Genomic DNA, 21,638 nt, shown 5'->3' with positions numbered 1-21,638 from the left:
CGAAAAAGTTTACCGATTACTTCGGGAACATACCAAATAAACAGCATGGAAACTCCTCACGCTGAACGTTTTCACGGTGATTTCTCCGCATTATATTAATTCCTCTCGATGAATAAACACAATTCACGCTATTTCGAACGTCTGGAAAATTTCACGAATACGATCACACGCTAATTTTTGAGGAAAACGCTCAAATTATACATATGCTTTCTTAAAGAAACCGTTCGAGCATCTACAAAGTTTTACCTAAAAATTTCAGGTCGATTGCCCGCGAAGAATCGCTCAACTGGAAGATAGAATAACATTGAAAAAGACGAAGGGGGAAAATAAAAGAAAAACTTGAAATTCAATTTTTTCCTACATATATATATATATATATACATATTTTTCGAAAGTATTTGCGAACAACCAATTAAGCGCGCAACATCGATTTCCCATTCTATGTGCTAGTTTTGTAGCTTCAAATTTTCCAAATATAGAAAAGGGGAGAAAGAAAGAGAGATTAATGGTCTGAAAAATAGTGGAAAAATACTGAAGAAAAAAGAAGCAAGGAATGACGAAAGTTAATGCTCATCGCGAGGAGAGGGGAAAAACTATATTGTTTCATTGTTGAAATTTTTTATTATTATTATTATTATCATGATTATTATTATTACTTCTTTCTTTTTGATTAATTTCGAATGTTCCATGCAAACTGTTATCAGAGGGCGCCTCCGAAAGCGAATGATCTAGAATCTATCATATTTTCCTCTTTTTTCACTATTTTTTTTTTAACTGTGTAACTCTTCAGACTTTCCTAATTCTATCCAACGTGCAATTTCGAGTTTTACTAGGAAATAGGGTAGGAGGGGAAAAAAAACGGGAAAGTATTGCACCACCGTAAAATATCACGGTCCAACGGTTTAAAATAGCCTACGTTTATTGTATGGAACAGCCTCGTTTAGGTTATCGATCCTGTCGTTAGTTTGATTACTTTTCGTTGTCGGAGTTCCATTCGAAGAGAGAAACTTCGATATTTTTTTTTTGTTTTTTAAGCTTCATTTTTTTTTTAAACAGAAAAACTCTTTCACGTGGACGAGCAAATTTTTGTGGTGTTTATCGAAGCAATATTCATCCTTTATTTTGCATATTTTAGCTTAAATATTATTATATACATGGAAAATTGCTAAAAAATTAGGTGGTTTCTTGTTTTTATTGAAAATGGTGAATTCTGAATAGAAAAAGAAATGTTTTGTTTTCTTCTTAACTTTAATAGATAGCATATATAGTGTAGTTTAAAAAATAAAAACTCTTCCAATGGGGAGTTATAGAACTTTATCAAAACTGCAAAAAATATCCCATAATTCACTTTTTATATGTAATCCGTGTACCAAAAAATATGAAACGAGGATTATGACACATGGTTCAGAGCAATAAATCACATCATACAAATACGGAGCAATACAAAATCAAATAAAAAAAATGAAAATAGTAATAAAAATAAAATTTACGCATCATATTATATGTGCAGTACACTGCGTAACACACCGATCCAAACTTACTACGTACATGCTACTAATATAACTTATTTAATAAAATAGCAATGCAAATAATAAGTATTTAACCCTTTCCGACTCAGTTTGCCCAGTCTGAGCACACCTAAAAATTCCCTTTTGAAACACTCAATAAACGATAAATAAAATTAAAATTATTTTTGGGATTACTTTGAATCTTCTATCAACACTACATAACAGCACCACAAAAGCCGATCCATACTTTCGTTGTGTGTTTATTTTTTGAAAACCCTTATTTTTCAAAGACATGGATTCAAATTTCAATGGGTTTTTCTAGATATAAAAAGGATTTCTGAAAATAACGTTCAATGCTATTGTGTTAGTTGCACACTAATCTCTTTATTCTGTATGAATTTTAACTTTTTACATTCGAAGCTTGTCTGAAATCGCGTCCCGAATTCAATGTTGGATACACCCACAAAATCAAAACGGTGAATGTAATCGTCATGTAATTATGCCAGCGTACTTTTTTAGGCCTGAATAGACTCCCTACAAATTTTCTTTGCGAAATTCCAATTTTCAAGGGTAGCGTGCCCGAGAGATTAAAGGAATGTGTGTGTTGTAATTTCTACACAATATTTCACAATACATCTGAGATGGAAAATCTATCTATATATATAAAATTTATTTTCTGACTGTCTGTCTGTCTGTGTGTGTGTATGTTCTCTATACAAATCTACAATTTTAGATCAATCGTCGCCAAAGTTTGCATATATACCAAATGGGACCCGACTTGAACGATAGGCTACTTTAAAATTTCGTCAGAGCAGGGCAAATGCCCCAAACGGGCAAAAAACTGTCGGGCAACAATGGTTTTTGGGCCTCAACAATCACTTTCCGAACGTTTACTTTGGTTACCGTGGTTCCCTAGCAATGCGTTTCAGACGTGTGTATGCCTTTACAATGGTTTGTCACTTCTTTAATTCTGTTAGTATATGCATATGTATAATAGTTTATGCCTTTATAATGGTTTGATACATTTTCAATCCTGCCAGTAACGAGGCTTTTTGAATAGACGTCGTAATCATCATCAGCATCGCTTTGATTGTCAGGAAAAGGGTGATCCTCATAGATATCAGTGTTAAAATTTCCGATTTTACTGTAGAAATGCTGAAATTTTGTGGAGTTTTCTGTCACATCAATAATTTTAAAAATTGTATTGAATTCTAGATTTCTGAAATATTGAGTTCTATTAGAGATATGCGATGCCCGGGAGATTAAATATTAAGTAATTAGCTGGACCTACTTTTGAGTTGGATATCCATGCAATAACATTGATTTATACTTTTTATTTATGTATTCTCAGGGATGAAAATTAATGTCTCCGTATTGTCTTTTGATATTCAACTGCATCAATAGTTTAGGATGTTTTAAAATTAGTTATGGGCCCGTAAAGTACATCGAAGAAATTCCACATCTTCGATTAAGCATTTTTGAAAGCTGAAACAGGCAGATGGATAACTTAAAGTTTGGGCGAGGGGGGTGGGATCGAAATACCTAGCGCCCCTTAAAAAAAGTAAAAACATATATATTCGTTTCTATGTTTCTTTAAATCTAGATTTGTTTATTTCATGAAGTCGCGCAGGAAGTCACCATATTGGTTAACTTAGACACGGTTTGCATGTCCCTCAAAGAAAGAGGAAGATATCACGTGATCCAAACAGCCTCATTGAAGAAAACCCGGGCAGCGCCGGGTATTATAGCTAGTAAATATATAAACACGGAAAAATAAAATTGAATTGACAAAATATAAACAACCACACACATAATTATGAAAGCAGCGATGCAAAAAATAAAATGAAAAAAAAATAATAGTAAAAATGAGAAATTCTCATAAAATATCAGGGATTGAGAAAAAAATGGGAATGCACATATACATGCAGTATATACTCTGTCCATATACAAAAGTAATGAGAAGGAAACCAAATTAATTATCAGCAAAGCTATTCAGTACATATGATTAGATTCTGTGGTGGTCGAGTGATCATAGTGACGGACTTGCATTGCGAGGATCCGGGTTCAAACCCCAATGTCGCCATAGCGGCTGAAGTTGGTTTTCTGTAGTTTCCAACTTTAAGGAGAGAATGCGAGCCGATCTCCCAGTGAAAAAGTATCGCCACAGAGAAGCAAAAGGCCAATAACGGTAAAGTTTTCAGTCATTACAGTTCACTTGTGAGTAGAAAAATAGATGGCAGTACTATGGTGTATAGCCCGCAATACACAGAAACATTTTATGCTTGAATTCTACAATAAAAACCAAACTTCAAGTTAGGTTCACAACACGGACACGTACATTCCAACATGTACCAATTCGTTAGAAGTTCCGCGGAGGAATATGAAACAGGTGCATGTCTGGTTTAGGAGTAGTACGTGATTTCAAAATGACGTGGGCTTTCTTATTCTGACTTGCATTACAACGACACTTATTATACAACATTATACAAATACAAAGACACAATACGCAAAATTCCCAAAGAGGTGGCTGGAAAAAAATTCCTACATCACCTATCGATGTCCTCTGTTTCTCTCTCTGAAATGCAACAATCTAATCGAGAATGAAATTACAAAAACTAAAAAGTATAGAGATTCGTGATAAAATATAATTAGTCAAATGTTTAGTTTTTAATATTAAAATTAAACACAAGTTAAGGTATACATAATGGTTAAACTTTAGGATCTAGAGATACTGAAATACCGTATTGAATTTGTATATCTACGTATAAAACTAGAACGCATTCCAAGAGAAACGTTGAATGATTGGTAACGAGACATCCCCTATTCGAAAAATACGTTCAATAATACGTCAGATAATAACTCTTCAGGGGTTTCGTAAAACATGTGAGGAGTGTGATAACGTTCGTTGCACAAACATTTTTCTGATCGCTATGTGTTACGAATTGATATCAGAGATAGAAACGACTAGAAGTAGAAAAGAGTGACAAAAGGTGATCGTATCCTGATATTATATTATTACTAGCTATGATACCCGGCGTTGCCCGGGTTTTCTTTAATGAGGTTTTTTGGATCACGTGATATCTACCTCTTTCTTTGAGGGACATACAAACCGTGTACAAGTTGAACCAATATGGCGACTTACTGTGCCACTTGAAATAAACCATGAAATAACACCATGAAATAAACAAATCTAGATTTAAAGAAACGTAGAAATGATTATATATATATTTTTTCCTTTTTTAAGGGGCGCTAGGTATTTCGATAAACCTCCACCCCCTGAACTTCAAGTTACCCATCTGCCTATTGCAGCTTCCAAAAAATTCTTAATTAAGGCTGTGGAGTTTTTTCGATCCACTTTTTACGGGCTCATAATTAATTTTAAAACATCCTAACCTACATCAATTCATGAAAATAAATATCAAAAGACAATACGGAGACATTAATTTCCATGCTTGAGAAGAAATAAATAAAAAGTTGAAATCAATGTTATTGCATGGATATCCAAATCAAAAGTAGGTCTGGCTAATCACTTCATATTTAATCTCCTGGGCTTCGTATATCTCTAAGCGAACTCAATATTTCAAAAATCGAGTGTTAAATACAACTTTTAAAATTATTGGTGGGGCGGAAAACCTCACCAAATTTCCGCATTTCTACAGTAAAATCGGCAATTTTAACACTGATTTCTATGGGAATGATCCTTTGCCTGACCCTCAAACTGATGCTGGTTATGACGTCTATTCGAAAAGCCTCATTACTGGAAGGATTGAAAAAGTGGCAAACCATTATAATGGCATAAACACCTCTGAAACGCATTGCTAGGGAACCGCGGTAACCAAAGTAAACGTTCGGAAAGTGATTGTTGAGGCCCAAAAACCATTGTTGCCCGACAGTTTTTCGCCCATTTGGGGCACTTACCCTGCTCTGACGAAATTTTAAAGTAGCCTATCGTTCAAGTCGGGTCCCATTTGATATATATGCAAAATTTGGCGACGATCGATCTAAAATTTTAGATTTGTATAGAGAACATACATACACACACAGACACACAGACAGACAGAAAATCAATTTTATATATAGAGAAGATATTCTGTATAGCCAAAACGTTCAATATAGAAAACTCATTTGACATTCCTCATATGCACTATGTTGTATAATGTATCTAATTTTTTGCATTATTGCTTTCAATAATCTTCAATCTTTTATTAATTCGACAGACAACCAGTCCAGAATGTCTCAGAAAGGTGATACTCTCAGCATGAGCGTCATGAGCAAGAAAGGTCGCTCCGGTGAAGCTGCTTATGAAGTCCCAAAGGACAGTCTATACTTCCCGTCGCCATACGCAACGACCAGGGTTCCTGGATACGCGGCGATGGAAGAAGGCAGCGAGTGCAGCGATAGTCTCAGGTCAATTACCCGTACTCCTACCGATCCTCGAGAAAGCCACACGTACGATGTACCATTTCCAGTTAGAAGGGTTAGTTCAGTTCGAGAATACGAAAACAAAACAGAACAATCCGCGGTACAAAATTCAGAGGAACAGATTCACCTTCAACCCACAAAACACAAAAATAATAGAAACGTAAGCGAATTTTGCGCAAGAAAACAGTTTCGCACATAAATATTGGGTGGTCATAAAATAGCGAGAGATGTTGAGCCTCATAGCGAGTAATTCAATGAGCGAAACTAATAAAAATTGATGAATAGTTCACAGTGGAACATGTGGTTTACATTTCTAAAAATAAAAAAAGTGATCGCGCTAATACTGGAAACTTTGGTATTGTTATCGAGTCAAATGCACTTATTTGCATATTTGCGAATAAAAGTGATCGAGTTCCATACGAGAATAGGTCTACATTTCAAATATTTTTATTGCACCATGATGAAAAACTCTCTCGATGTAATGCTAAACCCCGAGGTCCCGCTGAATTCAAGTCGGAAACCTATACTATGGATCTTGGTCTGTCGGATTGTGGCTTTTCGGGATTATGGCCGAGTCTACTATAGAGGCATAGACCACTGTATTTGAACGACACTATCCTAGCTTGTCAAAAATTATCAGCAAAATGAAACGAACTGAATTCCTAGTGCAATATTTCCGCAAATTTATATTGTATCACGTGAAATGCGTAAAGAAAACGTTGACGAGAGAGAATGTGCGAAAATCACTACCTACATCATAGAAAGAAACAAATGGGAACATGGCCGTATAAATACGAGTGATTTTTAAATAAGAAATCGGAGAAATAAAAAAATGTTAGTTTGACCGAATACACATATTAGTATAAATGTAATTTGAAATTTAATGTGAAATGCTTATCTGTGATTTCAATAGAATTTATTGCAATCCAAAGAAGTGAGAAAATTTATGCTCTGATGCGTAATTTGAAAATAGGAGGGGGGAGGCGAAATATCGCAATTATTTCCAGAAATAGAAATTCATCCTTTATCAAATGACACAAATTAATGATGGCACGTTTATCCCTTTCTTATTTTTATTCCGTAATGGATTTAAACCTATTTGATGTATCAAATACTCGTTAAAACTTTGTAGATTTTATTTCCGCCAGATCTATTATGATACCAAATGTGTATATATCTTGTTATTTTAGCACTATTATAGTTTATACGTTTTATTTTCCTTTCTTCTCATTTTAGTCGGAGCAGGAAGAACAGTACACACGAATCAAGAGGGTACCAGTACCCTCCATACCAGCAACAACCAACGTTTATCAAGTTCCTCGTAAGTGCGTACACGTTAATGGATTATGTTTATGTCTTTTTCATGTTATTTAGTTTTTTTTTTTTTCTCAGTTTAAGTGAATTTTTCTTCCACATTAAGTAACTTGAGATGGAATATACGAAATTTTCTAAATTGAAATCAAATAATTTCCATGACAAAAATATAATGTCCATATACGTACCATAATTGCAATGAATTTCCTTTCAATGAATGATTTTCTAAAATTTTATTACATTAGTCAACAAGATTCTGTATATCACGATAATTTTGCTTTTACTATTTCGAAATGATGGGATAAATTTTGAAAGTTTTTACTTTTTAATTCTGGATTTAATTACCGATTTTTATGTCAATCAATCAGATTCACAAATAAAGTAATTTTTATCCAGCTATATAAATTTGATATGAAATATTTAAGTCTAAAATATTAAGTTACAGTCAATACGTTAACGAGAAAATCGAGTAAAATTTCGTATTTAAATTCATACAACTGCAGCATAAACCTCTTCGCTCCTTCAGTTTTATTTTTCTTAAATTCAATGTTTCGATGATTCTTTATTCAAGTTAAGACCCGAGGAAAATGTGTACCTAACTAATGATCCTAATAAATACATCGAACCAAATTAATTAGTTAATTAATCACATAATTATTATTATTTTCTTTTTAAAATAAATTTGGACGTACAATAAGTAGAAATCAATTATTTTTAATAGCTAATTTTGGCTAAGGTTTGAATAGGTTAAGCACTTTTGATTGCACAACGGTTGCTCTCTAAATTGCGACCACCGATAGTCGTTCCAGCTTTGCATGATTACGGCTTTAACACATTTCGGCATCGTAGTGTTTGATATAAGTGATGAGGTTCCACTGTTCCATTGATGTTATTAATATTGAGGTAATGAATTCAATTAACACTAAACATTTAAGTGAATGCTCCTAGAATATACGTTTGCGTTTCGTGCACTCTTTTTGCTTTTCGGAGGTATAATCTATTTATATAATCTTCTGGCACATCGAGTATACATTCTTTGTAGTAGAATGGATGCTGAACTCTAATTATAAGGATACAGGTTCGAAGATTGCTGGCACACGGTAGTGGTCTGCTGAAGTTGGTTTTCTACACTTTTCCAACATTCCATCTCTTGGGAACACATTGAAATCTGTGAATGAGGTAGGGGGCGGGACGGATCAACTGCTCTTATCGGTTTTTGAACTTTAGGGCACGAATGCGAGCCGGTCTCCCATTTGAAATCGTCTTTCCACAGAGTAGGCAGATTTTCAATACGATACGCACGTAACATGAAAATTCAAGCATTCACCAGCTTCGCTTCAACATATGGAAGCCAGATGGCAGCAGTAGCAATAACACGAAACAAGTTCAACTCTGACAACATAAATATGTTTGGGGAAGACACGCATACAGTCAGAACACACACATTTGAGCAGGTACCGATTTCTTTGAAATTCTACAGTGGAGGTACGAGGTGCATGCATGATTGAGTAGTAGTGGAATGGATACGCAGTTGAAGTGCCAACACCTTGTTTGTTACGGCACCAAATGCTCGTGCACCAGTAAATTTACCCTGGAAAGGTGATACGTTCTGAACGTACGTTTCCACTAACTTGTGCAAATAGACCAAAACTCTGTCACTTAGAGAAATTCGCAGCGAGTTGTCTACTGTTCTTGTGATCACAGGACATAAGCCACTAGTTCAGAGTGTAATAAATGTGCTTTCGTAATCCGTTTGAAGAATATGTGAAAGGGTACAATTATAACACAATAAAGACAATTTATAAATTTAATTCAAAATAGAAAAGCGGATTTTCCGTAAAATCGTCTAAAATGTAAAAATTCGAAAGAATGTTTATGTATCTAAATGATGGTATGATTTTCATGGAAAGAAAATTATATTCCCTGTGATGATAGTAGCAGATAATAAGATCCTGGGGTCTTGTGAATATTCCTTACAAACGTTATTTTTTTCTTTTTTGAAATAGAATTTTTTTTACAAACCACGTAGAATTTTATTGCGTATATATTTCTAGGGAAAGACACAATATGCTCCCTCGACGAGAAATAATAGCTAATCAGAGCCCCAATTAATATTTGTTCCTATGCATACTTCCGAACAGCAAAAACAAAAGGGTGAGGGAATTTTTAAATTAAAAAAAAATATTATTTCCAACGAGCAAAAATTGTTTCAGTTCCCTAATGTTCTTTACTGCTGTGTAATTAGTCAAATTAAGATGATACGAGCTCCACATTTTTAGGAGTTCGGCTTGTAGAAAAGAAGAAGTTCTGTTAAAAATGTAGCCAGAAATAGCGATGTCTCATCATAAAATAGTAATTATAAGAATTATATGTATAACTAGCTATAATACCCGGCGCTGCCCGGGTTTTCTTCAATGAGGCTTTTTTGGATCACGTGATATCTCCCTCTCTTTTTCTTGAGGGACATACAAACCGTGTCCAAGTTAACCAATATGGCGACCTGCGCGATTCATGAAATAAACAAATATAGATTTACACAGAAACGTAGAAATGAATATATATTTTTCTTTTTTTAAGGGGCGCTAGGTATTTCGATCCCCCCCCCCCCGCTGAACTTCTTCAAGTTATCCATGTGTCTGTTCCAGCTTCCAAAAATGCTTAGTTAAAGCTGTGGAATTTTTTCGATGCACTTTTCACGGGCTCATAACTAATTTTAAAATATCCTAACCCACATGAATTTATGCAAATAAATATCAAAAGAGACAATATGGAGACATTAATTTTCATACTTGAGAAGATATAAATGAAATCAATGATATTGCTCGAATATCCAACTCAAAAGTATAGGTTTGGCTAATTACTTCATATTTAATCTCCTGGGCTTCGTATATCTCTAAGCGAACTGAATATTTCAAAAATCGAGAATTCAATACAATTTTTAAAATTATTGATGGGGCGGAAAATCGCACTAATTTCCGCATTTCTACAGTAAAATCGACAATTTTAGCACTGATTTCTATGAGGATCACCCTTTTCCTGACTCTCAAAGCGATGCTGATGATGATTATGACGTCTATTCAAAAAGCCTCATTACTGAGAGTATATTGAAAATGTGGCAAACCATTATAAAGGCATAAACTATCATACATATACTAACAGGATTAAAGAAGTGATAAACCGTTGTAAAGGCATATACACGTCTGAAACGCATTGCTAGGGAACCACGGTAACCAAAGTGAACGTTCGGAAAGTGATTGTTGAGGCCCAAAAACCATTGTTGCCGGACAGTTTTTTGCCCATTTGTGGCATTTGCCCTGGTCTGACGAAATTTTAAAGTAGCCTATCGTTCAAGTCGGGTCCTATTTGGTATATATGCAAAATTTGGCGACGATCGATCTAAAATTGTAGATTTGTATAGAGAACATACACACACACAGACACACACACACACAGAAAATCAATTTTATATATATAGAATAAAAAAGTGAAACAGTATCACATATAAAGATCAAACAAAATTCGTAACGAAATGGAAAAGTGACACATAAACAGTCAAACTAGATCATAACAGCACCCCGGCTGTATTTGGCTGTCGTGTCCAGGCTGAATTCGAAAGGGAATAATGTGTGTTAATGAACCTTGCATACAATGTTGATTTAAATGTAATCACCTCGGTTTTAATGACAGTTTACCGTTGCTTTTGCTTCCTTTTCTATGGCGAAGAAATCCTCACTAATAGAGCTCATCTCACTGATGCAATAGTTGCTCTAATGATACCTACCGTCGAAAAAGAAAAATACATGTTTTGACGCTCCGACTTACTTACTCATCGACATGACCTGCATTTGAAACCTTAGCGTGTATTTCGTACTTCTCAACGTTTTTTTTTTAAAAAAATAATTTTTGCATGGTATTTATTAGAATTGGAAGTTAACGTATTTTGCATGTTTTAATTAGCATGTTTATAAATATTTGATTCACATATTTACTATGATCATTTTCCCTCCGTAAAAATACATATTTTCACACTTGCTATATCACTATATTTCTCGCCAAGTGTTATTTATAAGCGATATTTGCGATTTCACCAACCATTCGAAATATTTTTGAGGAGAATCGGCTATGTTCTGCATGTATGATCCAAGATTACTGTATCCTTCTCGATCTAATATTATCACCTTTATCGGAATAAAATAGCAAATCTATGCACACAGTATTCGTCCAAAAATGCCTTAAAACGTTAATCAAGATTTTAACGACAAAATGTCTATGAATCTTCGATATCGTTACAACCGAGTTTGACTGTAAGTTAGTACAACATAACTGATGTTCTTTTAAATTATTCTAAGTTACCTTATTAATCAGTTAAAGCGCACCTTGATGTCCTTTCAATTACATTTTGATATTGGGATAGTTTGTTAAAATTGCACCAATTAAGAATAGTTCAAGATATTTTTTAAATGCATTAACAGGAAATGTGGCACTTGGCAACAATTGGGGACCGCAAAATATGACGTCATATTAAAAAAAAAAAGTTGAAGTGAAACGTAATCGAATTGCATTAGTAATTCACAATAAACTGCAATCTAAATAATCAAAAGAATCTCACTTCACTTAAAATAATGATATAATGTGGAAAAAACCATTTCTAAACCAGAAATGGCTTCTCGAGAAATTTTCTGATGCCAATCTCTCTGCGAAGGAATGTAATCTACACGTGCTAAAATATACATCTACATGTAAGGTTAAAATATTATACAAAGTCAAATCCTCGCTGTACGGGTAAATATTAAATGGGTAAATATTAATAGCTTATTTATGTTCAAATGCATTAATGCATGAATTCCCCCAAAACGTATAATCGGTTGCTGAAAATAACTGTACAGTTTTCAGCAAAAATCAACAGCTCCATTTAGAAGAACAATTGATTTATTGTTAAAAAAATCAAATACCTCAGTGAGATGGAGAAAGTGTAGGGAAAATAAACAGAATTTATTTAACGCACTTTTCTCGCCTTCAACTTGTGTTATGCAAAAAAACATGTCTGTTACCATTCACAGCAATAAGAGTCAGGAAATTAAATCAGATACAGTAATAGAGGATTTCTTTTTGTTTTACTGAACCTTCATTTAATCTCAAATTCGCAGCGGCGTGAATCCAATTTCGTAGAAGTCTCCTCTAATCTCTCTCTCTTCCTGTATCTCGAAGACTTTTGTGTGTGTGTCGCGTCTGTTTCACTTGTCTGTGGTATTAAAGATGATGTTAATTACGCTTCTGGTGCATGACCGCGTGCTAATTAAGTCGAATATATATACATACATATATATATCTTTTCGTACCAAGTCATGCCGCAGTGATTCCGTTACCGCTTGCGTCGTCGAGTTAGGATTGGGTGGCTTCTCTGGATCTGACCTTTCAATGAATGAAACAGCTGCTTATATTCAGATACGTCGGATGAGGGAGATGTATTCTCTCTCCGTTGGTCTCGTGATAATCCCTCAACCTCCCTAGTGTCCTGTATTTCGAGTAAAGTTTTGTGGATTGCGATCTCTATATAGACTGGTATAACAGCATTGCGGTGAAGCTTAAGCTAGACAGTACGTCTCTTGTCAAACAAGATGATTTTCTAGCGCAAACATCACGGAATTTTCATGCTCGGATAACAATCAACTTGACATGTATTCGTGACATTTTGTGGAGGATTAAGGAATGTATTCATACGTACGCATATATACATCAACATTGTTAACAATCAAAACTCAATCGTAATTCTTGCATAAGGCTCCCGAATTTAATACCTCTCACAATTTTAACTTAAAAATATTATAGTTTTCTAGTATGATATAGCTGTCTTTCGTATTTTCTAGAATGTACCACATAGTTCACAGCCCTAGTCTCAGTAGACAATCTGATAAGAAAAAGAAACCTACTAGGAAAACAAATATTAAGCATGTCCCGAGCATCTTCGAGACAAGTAATCTTACTGTATTTTTTATGAGAGGCGAAACAGCGCACAATAAATCCTTCCAATAGAAGCCCATACATAAACTACAGAAAATATACTCTATTCTACTGGAAAAAAAAGTAAAAACTGGTGTCGGGGGGATTAAAATTCCTGTTGCGTGAGCCACAATTCTTTCTTTCTTCCTTCAAACAAAGGAGGGGTATGGGTTTCACATTCTCAGAAAAGATAAAAGGATTATGCTTTTGCTTCTCTTTTTTTTCCCGACAACAACAGATCTTGATCCAATTTTCAGCCTTCTGACATTTCTTCAGAACATTTAGTTTCTTTCTTTATCTTTACCTTTTTAACGATCAGCTTTGACTCAGAATAATATTATACTGTACTTATGAAAATAAAAACATGTTTTCCTTTGTGTGAAAGTTCAAGTGAGTGCGAGAGTCATATTTCATGAAAAAAAAGAAGAAAGTTATTTTCGATCGATTTTTTCTCTGGCAGTTTTTTTTTTATTTTCTTCAAGTTAGCGAGTGACTAGATCGTATAGGTACTGTAGTGTATATACAGGGGTCGTTCCTGAGTGGCAAGAAACTCGTCCACCACCGTGAAGGTTGCCGTCAGCTCCCAGGTTCGATCCGGGGGATGAATATAGATAACAATATCCGCTATCCATGCAAAGGCTTTTAACAGCTGATGTGCGAAGATATATTTCTTTTGGAAAGAGAAAATTCAACTGCTCCTGTGGGGAATCGAACTTACGCTCTTTCACTTTCCGGGTGAACGCCCTAGACCAGTAGACAACAAAGGTAACGAATATCCCAATCTCCCCTTGGAGCTCGTGTGCTTGGACCGTTCTTTGGACTGTCGGACCAAACTCAAAACAAAGCTTACAATTGTTGACACTGCAGCCAGATGGCGACTCATCCCAGGATAAGCCCATGTCCGGTTCCGTTCAGTGCATAGGATTCGTATGGAACCCGCGTCCTTTCACGTGGGGGATCGATTGTCTTTCTTCCATAAATATGTCTTCGCATCTGGTGGCACCGTGAGCAGTTGTAAGCTTTGGCCTGAGAAAATTTTTTTTTTAAATATTTCAATTACTACAGAACCCCTTGAAACATGAATGACATATCACTACACGTTACTTGAAAACTTTTCCTACTTGGAGCTATATCTCTAGGATCAACGGTTCGCCAGTAAAATGCCGTACCCCTCCCGTTTGCTATTCACCCTGTGTATGCGTAATGATCTGTCAATACATTGTCAATAAACACACACTTCGCCAAGGAGCCGAAAACTGCCACAATCTGTAATTTGGCTAGTTTTACAGCAGCCTTGCTTACGGAATCATTTCCTAGTGGGAGTTTTAATTATTCAAAATTTGGGAGGAAAGATAAAATTTTTGTTCGATCTGGAATAGCAGTTGGTATGTAAAGTTCACTCCTTTCTATGACTATTTTCACAAACAAAACAAATCTGGCCCGATACATTTTAATGAAAATTCACTATGATATCGGTAGCTAGAAATTGTGTAACCTTTTTGCGTAACATTTTTGAGACTATGTCATGTAAAATCCGTCAGAGAAATTGATCAGTAATAGGGATCCATAAATCAAATAATTGCATTCAAAATTAAATTTCTTTTAGTATGCATAGATGACAGAAAATTTTGCTCCTTTACATTTTTGTTTTTGATCAGGACCCATATAAAATTCAAATTTCAATATTTCAACTCATTTATCATTTCAACGAACTGAAAAAATCTAAACTCAAATTTTCTCTTGTGCTTTGCAATTTTTTTCATATTTCATTTTGTTTTTGCATTTAGTTTTCTGCTTTTGAATCAACATGAAATATTCATTCCATTCGGACGTTTTTATGAACGTTCCTTACATGGATATTACATAGGAAATATTGAGAATCTCAATTTGGTATTTATCGCTAACAAATATTTATCTTAGCTATTGGTGAAAATAATTTAAAAAGTACTATATAATAATTATAATTCAGAGATAAAAAGAAAAAGCGTAGAGCTAGTGAAAATATTCAATAGAAATGGATCAATCTTCAATTTGATACTACGCCCGCTTGTGTTATTGAAAAAAAAAAACCTTCTATTGAAACAAGGAGTGTGAGTAGACTGCTTTAATTAATTAACTATAAAGGGACCTTCGAAGTTAAAAAGAAATTCAGAGTTTCAAATGACCGATTTAATAAGCGTTCCAAGACTAAAAAATATATATATATATAGGGATATACGCTAGGAGTAAATATTTTCTCATTCATTGAACGAATCTGAAAGAAATTGTTTTATCAGAGATTGGATTTTTAGGCTACTTTTTTAATATTCAGTTACATGAAGTTTTTTTTTTTTTTTTTTTTTTGCAAAATGTTAACGTCTTTTACTCATTCAGTAACAATATATTTTAGAAAAGTAGCATTTTTTCAATATGTCTTCTAGAAAATATCTCCTTTCAATAGAAAAGTGTTCAAAACAGACATTCCATCGAGGTCATTTCAAAAAAAAAACAACTTGAATGACGGGTTTGTGCGTTAAATAAGTGAAGTCTTTGACAGATTCTTATATCGATATATACTTTTCTAACGCAGTGTTTTCAGAAGAAAGCAAAATCTGTATTCAATTTTCAATGTTGCGTTCTTTCAGACCTTTTTATTTTATTTTTTTGTGAGAGGAGTTGCTTCCTTCGATGTTTCTAGATTTGTTTTTCCTCCATGCAGAATGTAATGACACAGAGAAGTTAGAGTCTAGATGGATAGATCGTGATGAATGCCGTCGCATGTCAGAGTCATGTTTCCAACAGCCGAAGCAGCAACAGGATAAACAGGATGAGGATGTAAAGGCACGTTGGTCGAATTCTGCTCAACTCAGAAGATGCACTTCCGCGTATCCCGATAGCAGCGGGTAAGTTCCTTATCCATGTTCCTTATTCATTGTCCTCGATTATAATCAAATAGAAATAGAAATTTAAATCCAGATTGTGTCAAAACTAATAGCTAGGACTTTTAAAATCTCGAAATGATGAATTATGCACATTTTCTTGTTATTTAAAACTCATATTTGTGTATGTAGAAATTTTATGTACAAATGCATATTCATTCGAAAATTAATTTGAATAACCAAACCACTGTATACCATGTTTCAAATTAACCCTAGTTAAATTCTCTTGACTAGCTTTGTGAGTATTTTGTGCGTAACTGGCGTCGTGGTGCAATTTTGTTTCCAGCAAGCATTGATACATTTACAAAATGAGCAAAGACAGTTTTCAAAAAAGCAATGTGTTTCCCACATGACTTCCACCATCGAATAATTGAGCCACTCAATAATTTTTCAACTTCAATAATTTTCTCGAAATGATTTTTTACCGCGATATACATTTGAAAGAAATGGAGGAATGCATGCATTTCTTTTTAAATTATGTATAGCCTACTCAATTTTTGAACACAATTTTCCTGATTCAAAATAAAGATATTAAGGTATAAATTGTACTCTGAAAACAAAGTTCACAAATTCAAGGAATATTTCCGATATTTTCACAAGCAGCAAATTCAGTATTTACATGATGTCGGAGGCACAGTCCTTGCTTACAACAACGCGACATGTTGAGCACTCAATCTCGGATACCCAATGCTGCGGGATTAATTTTAAATCGTTATCGAAATCACTGATGGTCTTCCGAGACACTATACCGATCTAAACACTTATGTCATCAGACAGAATATGCTTTACGCGAGTGGTGTGACAATCTGTATCCCACGAAAACTCTGACTAATGTAATAAAGGAAGGAAAAAATTAGAATGACGTCATACATTTTTCAAACACGTGTCAACAATCAACTTCAAAATACCGATAATAGGATGGACTAGATGCATTTCTTTCTCATAGCCTTGCTAGATGAGTGAATGAATGTATGGGGCACACTAAATGTAATCACCACGCTAGTTAACGGTTAAAAGCGAAGTAATCAAGATGGAACAATTTTAGTTCAATAAATTTCAAAAAAATCAACTTTAATACTTTTTCGAGGATGGTTTCACTCTCCGCTGTCCATACGAAGCCATGCACTGAATGGGCCCATACATGAGCGTTTGCGAGCTTTAGCCTGAGTTAGGTCCGGCCGTCCATGTACGGCCCCGTTCAGTGCACACGAGTTCCAAGGAAAGATTGAGATCTTTGATGATTTTGTAGACAGCTCTAGAGCATTCACCCAAAAAGTGAAAGGACGTGGGTTCGTTTCCCCGCAAGGGCGGTTGAATTTTCTCTCTTTCCTAGATATATCTTCGCATATACTAGATGTTATAAAAACTTTGTGTGTAAATACTTTGATAAATAAATACTTTTTTTGCTCAATTAACTACTTTGTTTGAAAATTGCGGTTTTTTTGCTCTTTTTTTTTTCGTTTGGAAAATGTACATACAATATTAATCACGCTGAGTGCTTACTCATCAAACATGACCATCATGTTTGAAATCGCAACAAATTCGATGGAAGTCAAGTATGTACGATGTGTCGGATCATGTAAAAAAATGCGTGGAATCAGATCTGCATATCTCTCTCTCTCTTTCCCGTGAAAAAAAAATAAGTAAATAAAATAACGAACCGAAAAACCCGGAGCAGCTCTGTAAGCAGCGAATAAAGAGCAGCAGCACTGGACAGAAAGGGAGAAATACTTATTGATGACATGGTCTTCAATCGATTTTCTACCCATAGCAATACCAAAGACAAAAAGTTACTGTAAATCAATGAAGTAAATGTATTTTCTCCCCTTTTTTTCTACCCAATCGATTTCCGTTTTCGCATAAGACCGCTGGTATTGTAGTATCGGTCTTTCAATAACAGCCCTTTGAAAATCTTACAAATCGAATTTATAGCCCTGGTTTGTTATTTTCGTCTGATTGTTCCATGAATGCGGTTTTTGTTAAAGTCTTATCGTTACATCAGAGAGAAAAAAAGAGATATACTTCTATCTCTTTTTCTTCCCTCGTATATCTGAAAATCATATATACATATCTATATTAAGTTTCCCCCCCCCCTTTCAAATATTTCCTGGAAAGAACCGAATCATAGTCAATGAATAAATGTCTAAAACATACATCTAAATATTCGCACACACATACTTTTTTATACATGTATATGGCACGGTAAAGACTAGAAACTTGATATACGCATGGTAGGAATTGAATCAGCATAACGCCATATATTACTTTTTGTTTCTTCACTTGCGTCAAAATCACGTGTTTATTTTCTTATTTATTGGATTCCTAAGATATACATTTTTTTTCTTATGAAAATCGTAAATTTATGGATGGATGCATTATAATTTATTTTCTAAGATATGATTGCAGATGTTTGAATAATGCACAAGGGATTACTTAATTTCCCTTGTCGCATTTTACTGGTGAACCGTTGATTCTCGAGGCATAATCTCCCGAATGAAAAATTTATCTAAATGACGTTTAGAACTGAGTGAAGTCATTCGTGTTCCAACGGAGTCGTAAAGTTATTAAAATAACAAAAAAAAAAGTTTTATTCGTACACCCTGTCCACAAAAATGAAATTAGAAAGTTGCTGCCCTGTCTCTCCTGATGCCAACAAAAACTTATATGTTTCAAAGCACAATATTAACAGAGATATTTGAATTCAAAAATCGGAGGAAAGTTAGAAAATACCTTTTTGGAAAATAAATTTTTATTTTCAAATATCTCTATCAGTATTGGAACGTCTTGGGTTGTTGGCCTCAGAAGAGACATTTTGATAATTATACTACCGTTTGCAAGATGAATGACGTATATGAGTTCTACACGTTTTATTATCCAAGTAAATTATTTGGAAGTATGTCTCTAGCATCAACAGTTCGCCATTAAACTCTGTGACAAGGGGAATTAAGTAATCACCCTATAGAGAGACCTGGGATGGTTGTCACACTTGTTACATTTCAATTAATTTCGGGCATTTATTTCAAACAAATCAAAATGTTTTATATATCTACATCAAGTTTACACAATTGAAATGTTCTAAAGCTTTTTTCGCGAAAAGAAATGATCAATCTTTCTATGAAGTATAAAGTTTAAAAAAAAAAAAATCTTGTCGAATAGCTAAAAATACCAAATTTTCTGTCTGTGTCAGAAAATTAGGTTTTCACATGTTATAAAACATTTTAAATGATAGAATTAGCGCCGGAACTCTGCTACTACTGCTAATACTTAACCGTACATATTCGCACGGATGTACGAACACATTCCGTTGGGGAATTTCTAAATAACCAGTACATGTCGGAACGTGTTGTGTGAGTTTATGCTATATGCATGGTCCCAACTTATTTCTTTCCTATTGCGTTCTTGTTCGTGGTGCCATCTGACTTGACATTTTGCTAAAGATGACAAATGCTTGAACTTCCATGTCATGTCCATGCTTCGTGGCAGAGTCAGGTATATTTTTTAATGAATCAAAAAAGAAAAAAAATTATTAATAATTAAAGTTACATGTATATATAAATTTATGACAATATATTTCCCTAGGCAATTGGGTACTGTAAACAGTAGGCACACTGTATTTAGAATAAAATATTAAATTACAGTCAATTCGCGATAACTCGAATTCCGATAGCTAGAATATCTGTTAAAGTCGAATTTTTCTATCAGCCTCAGAACCTTCCTTGTGTTTTAGTGTTAAAATTTTCTCTTAACTCTAATGCTTTTTCGTTTAAGTGGAAGTTTTGAGAATGAGAGAAATTTAAAAAAAAACATTGGATTTAGCAATTCAACATAGCATTTACCAATATATAAGTATTTTAGCGGATTCAGTTGTCTGCTTGCAAAATGTGAATGCCTTTCTTACAGTTGAAAAGATAAAGTCAAAAATTACTGCAATTTTTGACAGGAAATAATCTTGTATACATTGTATTTATGATTCGTTTCATTAATACGAGTATCATGTATACGCCAGTTTTCATAATACAGTATGTACGCTTAGTTTATTTCTTAATATTTTCATTTACTAATGAAATACGATTAAATTGTAATTTGAAAAAATACGTTATTCTAATTTTTTTTTCAAATTTCTTCAAATCGTAAAACTAGGGCAGTTATTTTAATAAATCTTTCTTTTTCCCACTCTGAAATCGGAATTTCGATAAGTCGAACTAACGGTAACTCGTAATTTTTTGTCGGCCGCAGCACATTCGACTTATCGAGATTTTACTGTATTATTATTTTCTTTATTGTTTTTACGAGTCGGACTGTATATTTTACCGAACAAACTCTGACATGGATTTGCGTTTATATTTTCATGAAGGTTCGCCATTTGCAGTGACGGTGATTTCGATGCTCTTTGTTTCATCAAGAGAAGCGTGGACGACGACGACGGACCTGAAATATCCGAGACCGAATGCGACAGGGAAATCCGCATCATTAAAACGGAAAAAGGTACAATGTTTTCTGTGTTTCCTCCTACTGGTATTTGGATGGCAATGGATGTTTATCGTGCATTAATTATTGTTATTATCCTACTCTGCACCTTAGGTGACAAGGTGCTACGAGTAGCGATGCCACCTGAATGCGCCCAGACATCACTTACCGCTCTTTCCGTCCATTGATGACTTTACCCAGGTGCTTGGAGTAATGACTAAAAAGAAAAAAAAAGTATATACAAACACACCCACGCATCTGATATTTTATGTCCTTGTTTATTTGGAATGCTTACTTAGTGGTTCATCTGTCGTTTTATTGTCTCCCTTCCACTGCCACAGCGAGTCCCCCCAAAACGCTGAATTACATCATTAGAATGCAGTGTATGCAAGTGAAAGGATTGCTCGAACACTCATCAAATTCAAAACCCAACTGCTATTCTCACACGAGAGGAACATCTTGCCACTCCCAATGCATAATTCTGAACGAATCGGATGCATATAATGATATTATGAATATCATATAGAAGTATACACGGGTAACTGAAATTTCGCTGCTCTTTTTCGTTTGTGATGAGATTCCTCGTCAATCGGCGCATACAATGGGACTATATTGTGAATTTTGTGAATACGATTGGGATTGTTCTTCGTTATGTTGATGTGTCAAATGTTTACAAACAATTTTACTGTTCGAGTAAGTGTTGTATATATATATATTATAAATGATGAAAATGTGTGAAAATAAAAAGATTGTTTTTAAGTGTTTTGGTGTTTCTTTTTTATATACATGGTATGCGTTCATCTTTTATCTTTAAGATATACTTTTTTGTTTTATCTTTCTGGTATGCGTAAAGCATTTTAAATGTTAGATATTTTTTTCAGACAACATTCATACGCACATGGCTTTTGAATGAAAATGATTGCATTAGGAAAACCTCATTTTTATATCAGCTCTTTATAATATTTTTGAATTTTTTTGAATGACATATTTTGTCTCTGTAGGCTAATCT

At 34.3% G+C, this 21,638-nt stretch overlaps 1 protein-coding gene across 3 annotated transcripts in view; it reads left to right on the top strand.

Moving 5' to 3' along the window:
* Positions 1-21,358, top strand: part of LOC149078981 (cell adhesion molecule Dscam1-like) — a 265,953-nt gene extending 244,595 nt beyond the window's left edge. Inside the window, exons 23-27 of one of the 3 annotated variants that reach the window (XM_089241228.1) lie at positions 5,726-5,985; positions 7,167-7,251; positions 15,943-16,126; positions 20,517-20,647; positions 20,744-21,358. In XM_089241228.1, the coding sequence (XP_089097354.1) occupies positions 5,726-5,985; positions 7,167-7,251; positions 15,943-16,126; positions 20,517-20,647; positions 20,744-20,817 (734 nt within the window). In that variant the 3' untranslated portion in view covers positions 20,818-21,358. Of the gene's footprint in view, positions 1-5,725; positions 5,986-7,166; positions 7,256-15,942; positions 16,127-20,516; positions 20,648-20,743 lie in introns of those variants that run through there. The other 2 variants (XM_089241230.1, XM_089241229.1) reach the window with 2 other exon arrangements.
* Positions 21,359-21,638: the final 280 nt, after the last annotated feature.

Source organism: Pholcus phalangioides, unplaced genomic scaffold, assembly GCF_987345545.1.
Source record: "Pholcus phalangioides strain wild (caught in Gottingen) unplaced genomic scaffold, Ppha-v1.0 ptg000013l_1, whole genome shotgun sequence".
Classification (NCBI taxonomy): Eukaryota; Metazoa; Arthropoda; class Arachnida; order Araneae; family Pholcidae; genus Pholcus; species Pholcus phalangioides.
The sequence above is the reverse complement of the archived record's forward strand: the minus strand, read 5'-3'. Positions and strand labels throughout refer to the sequence as shown.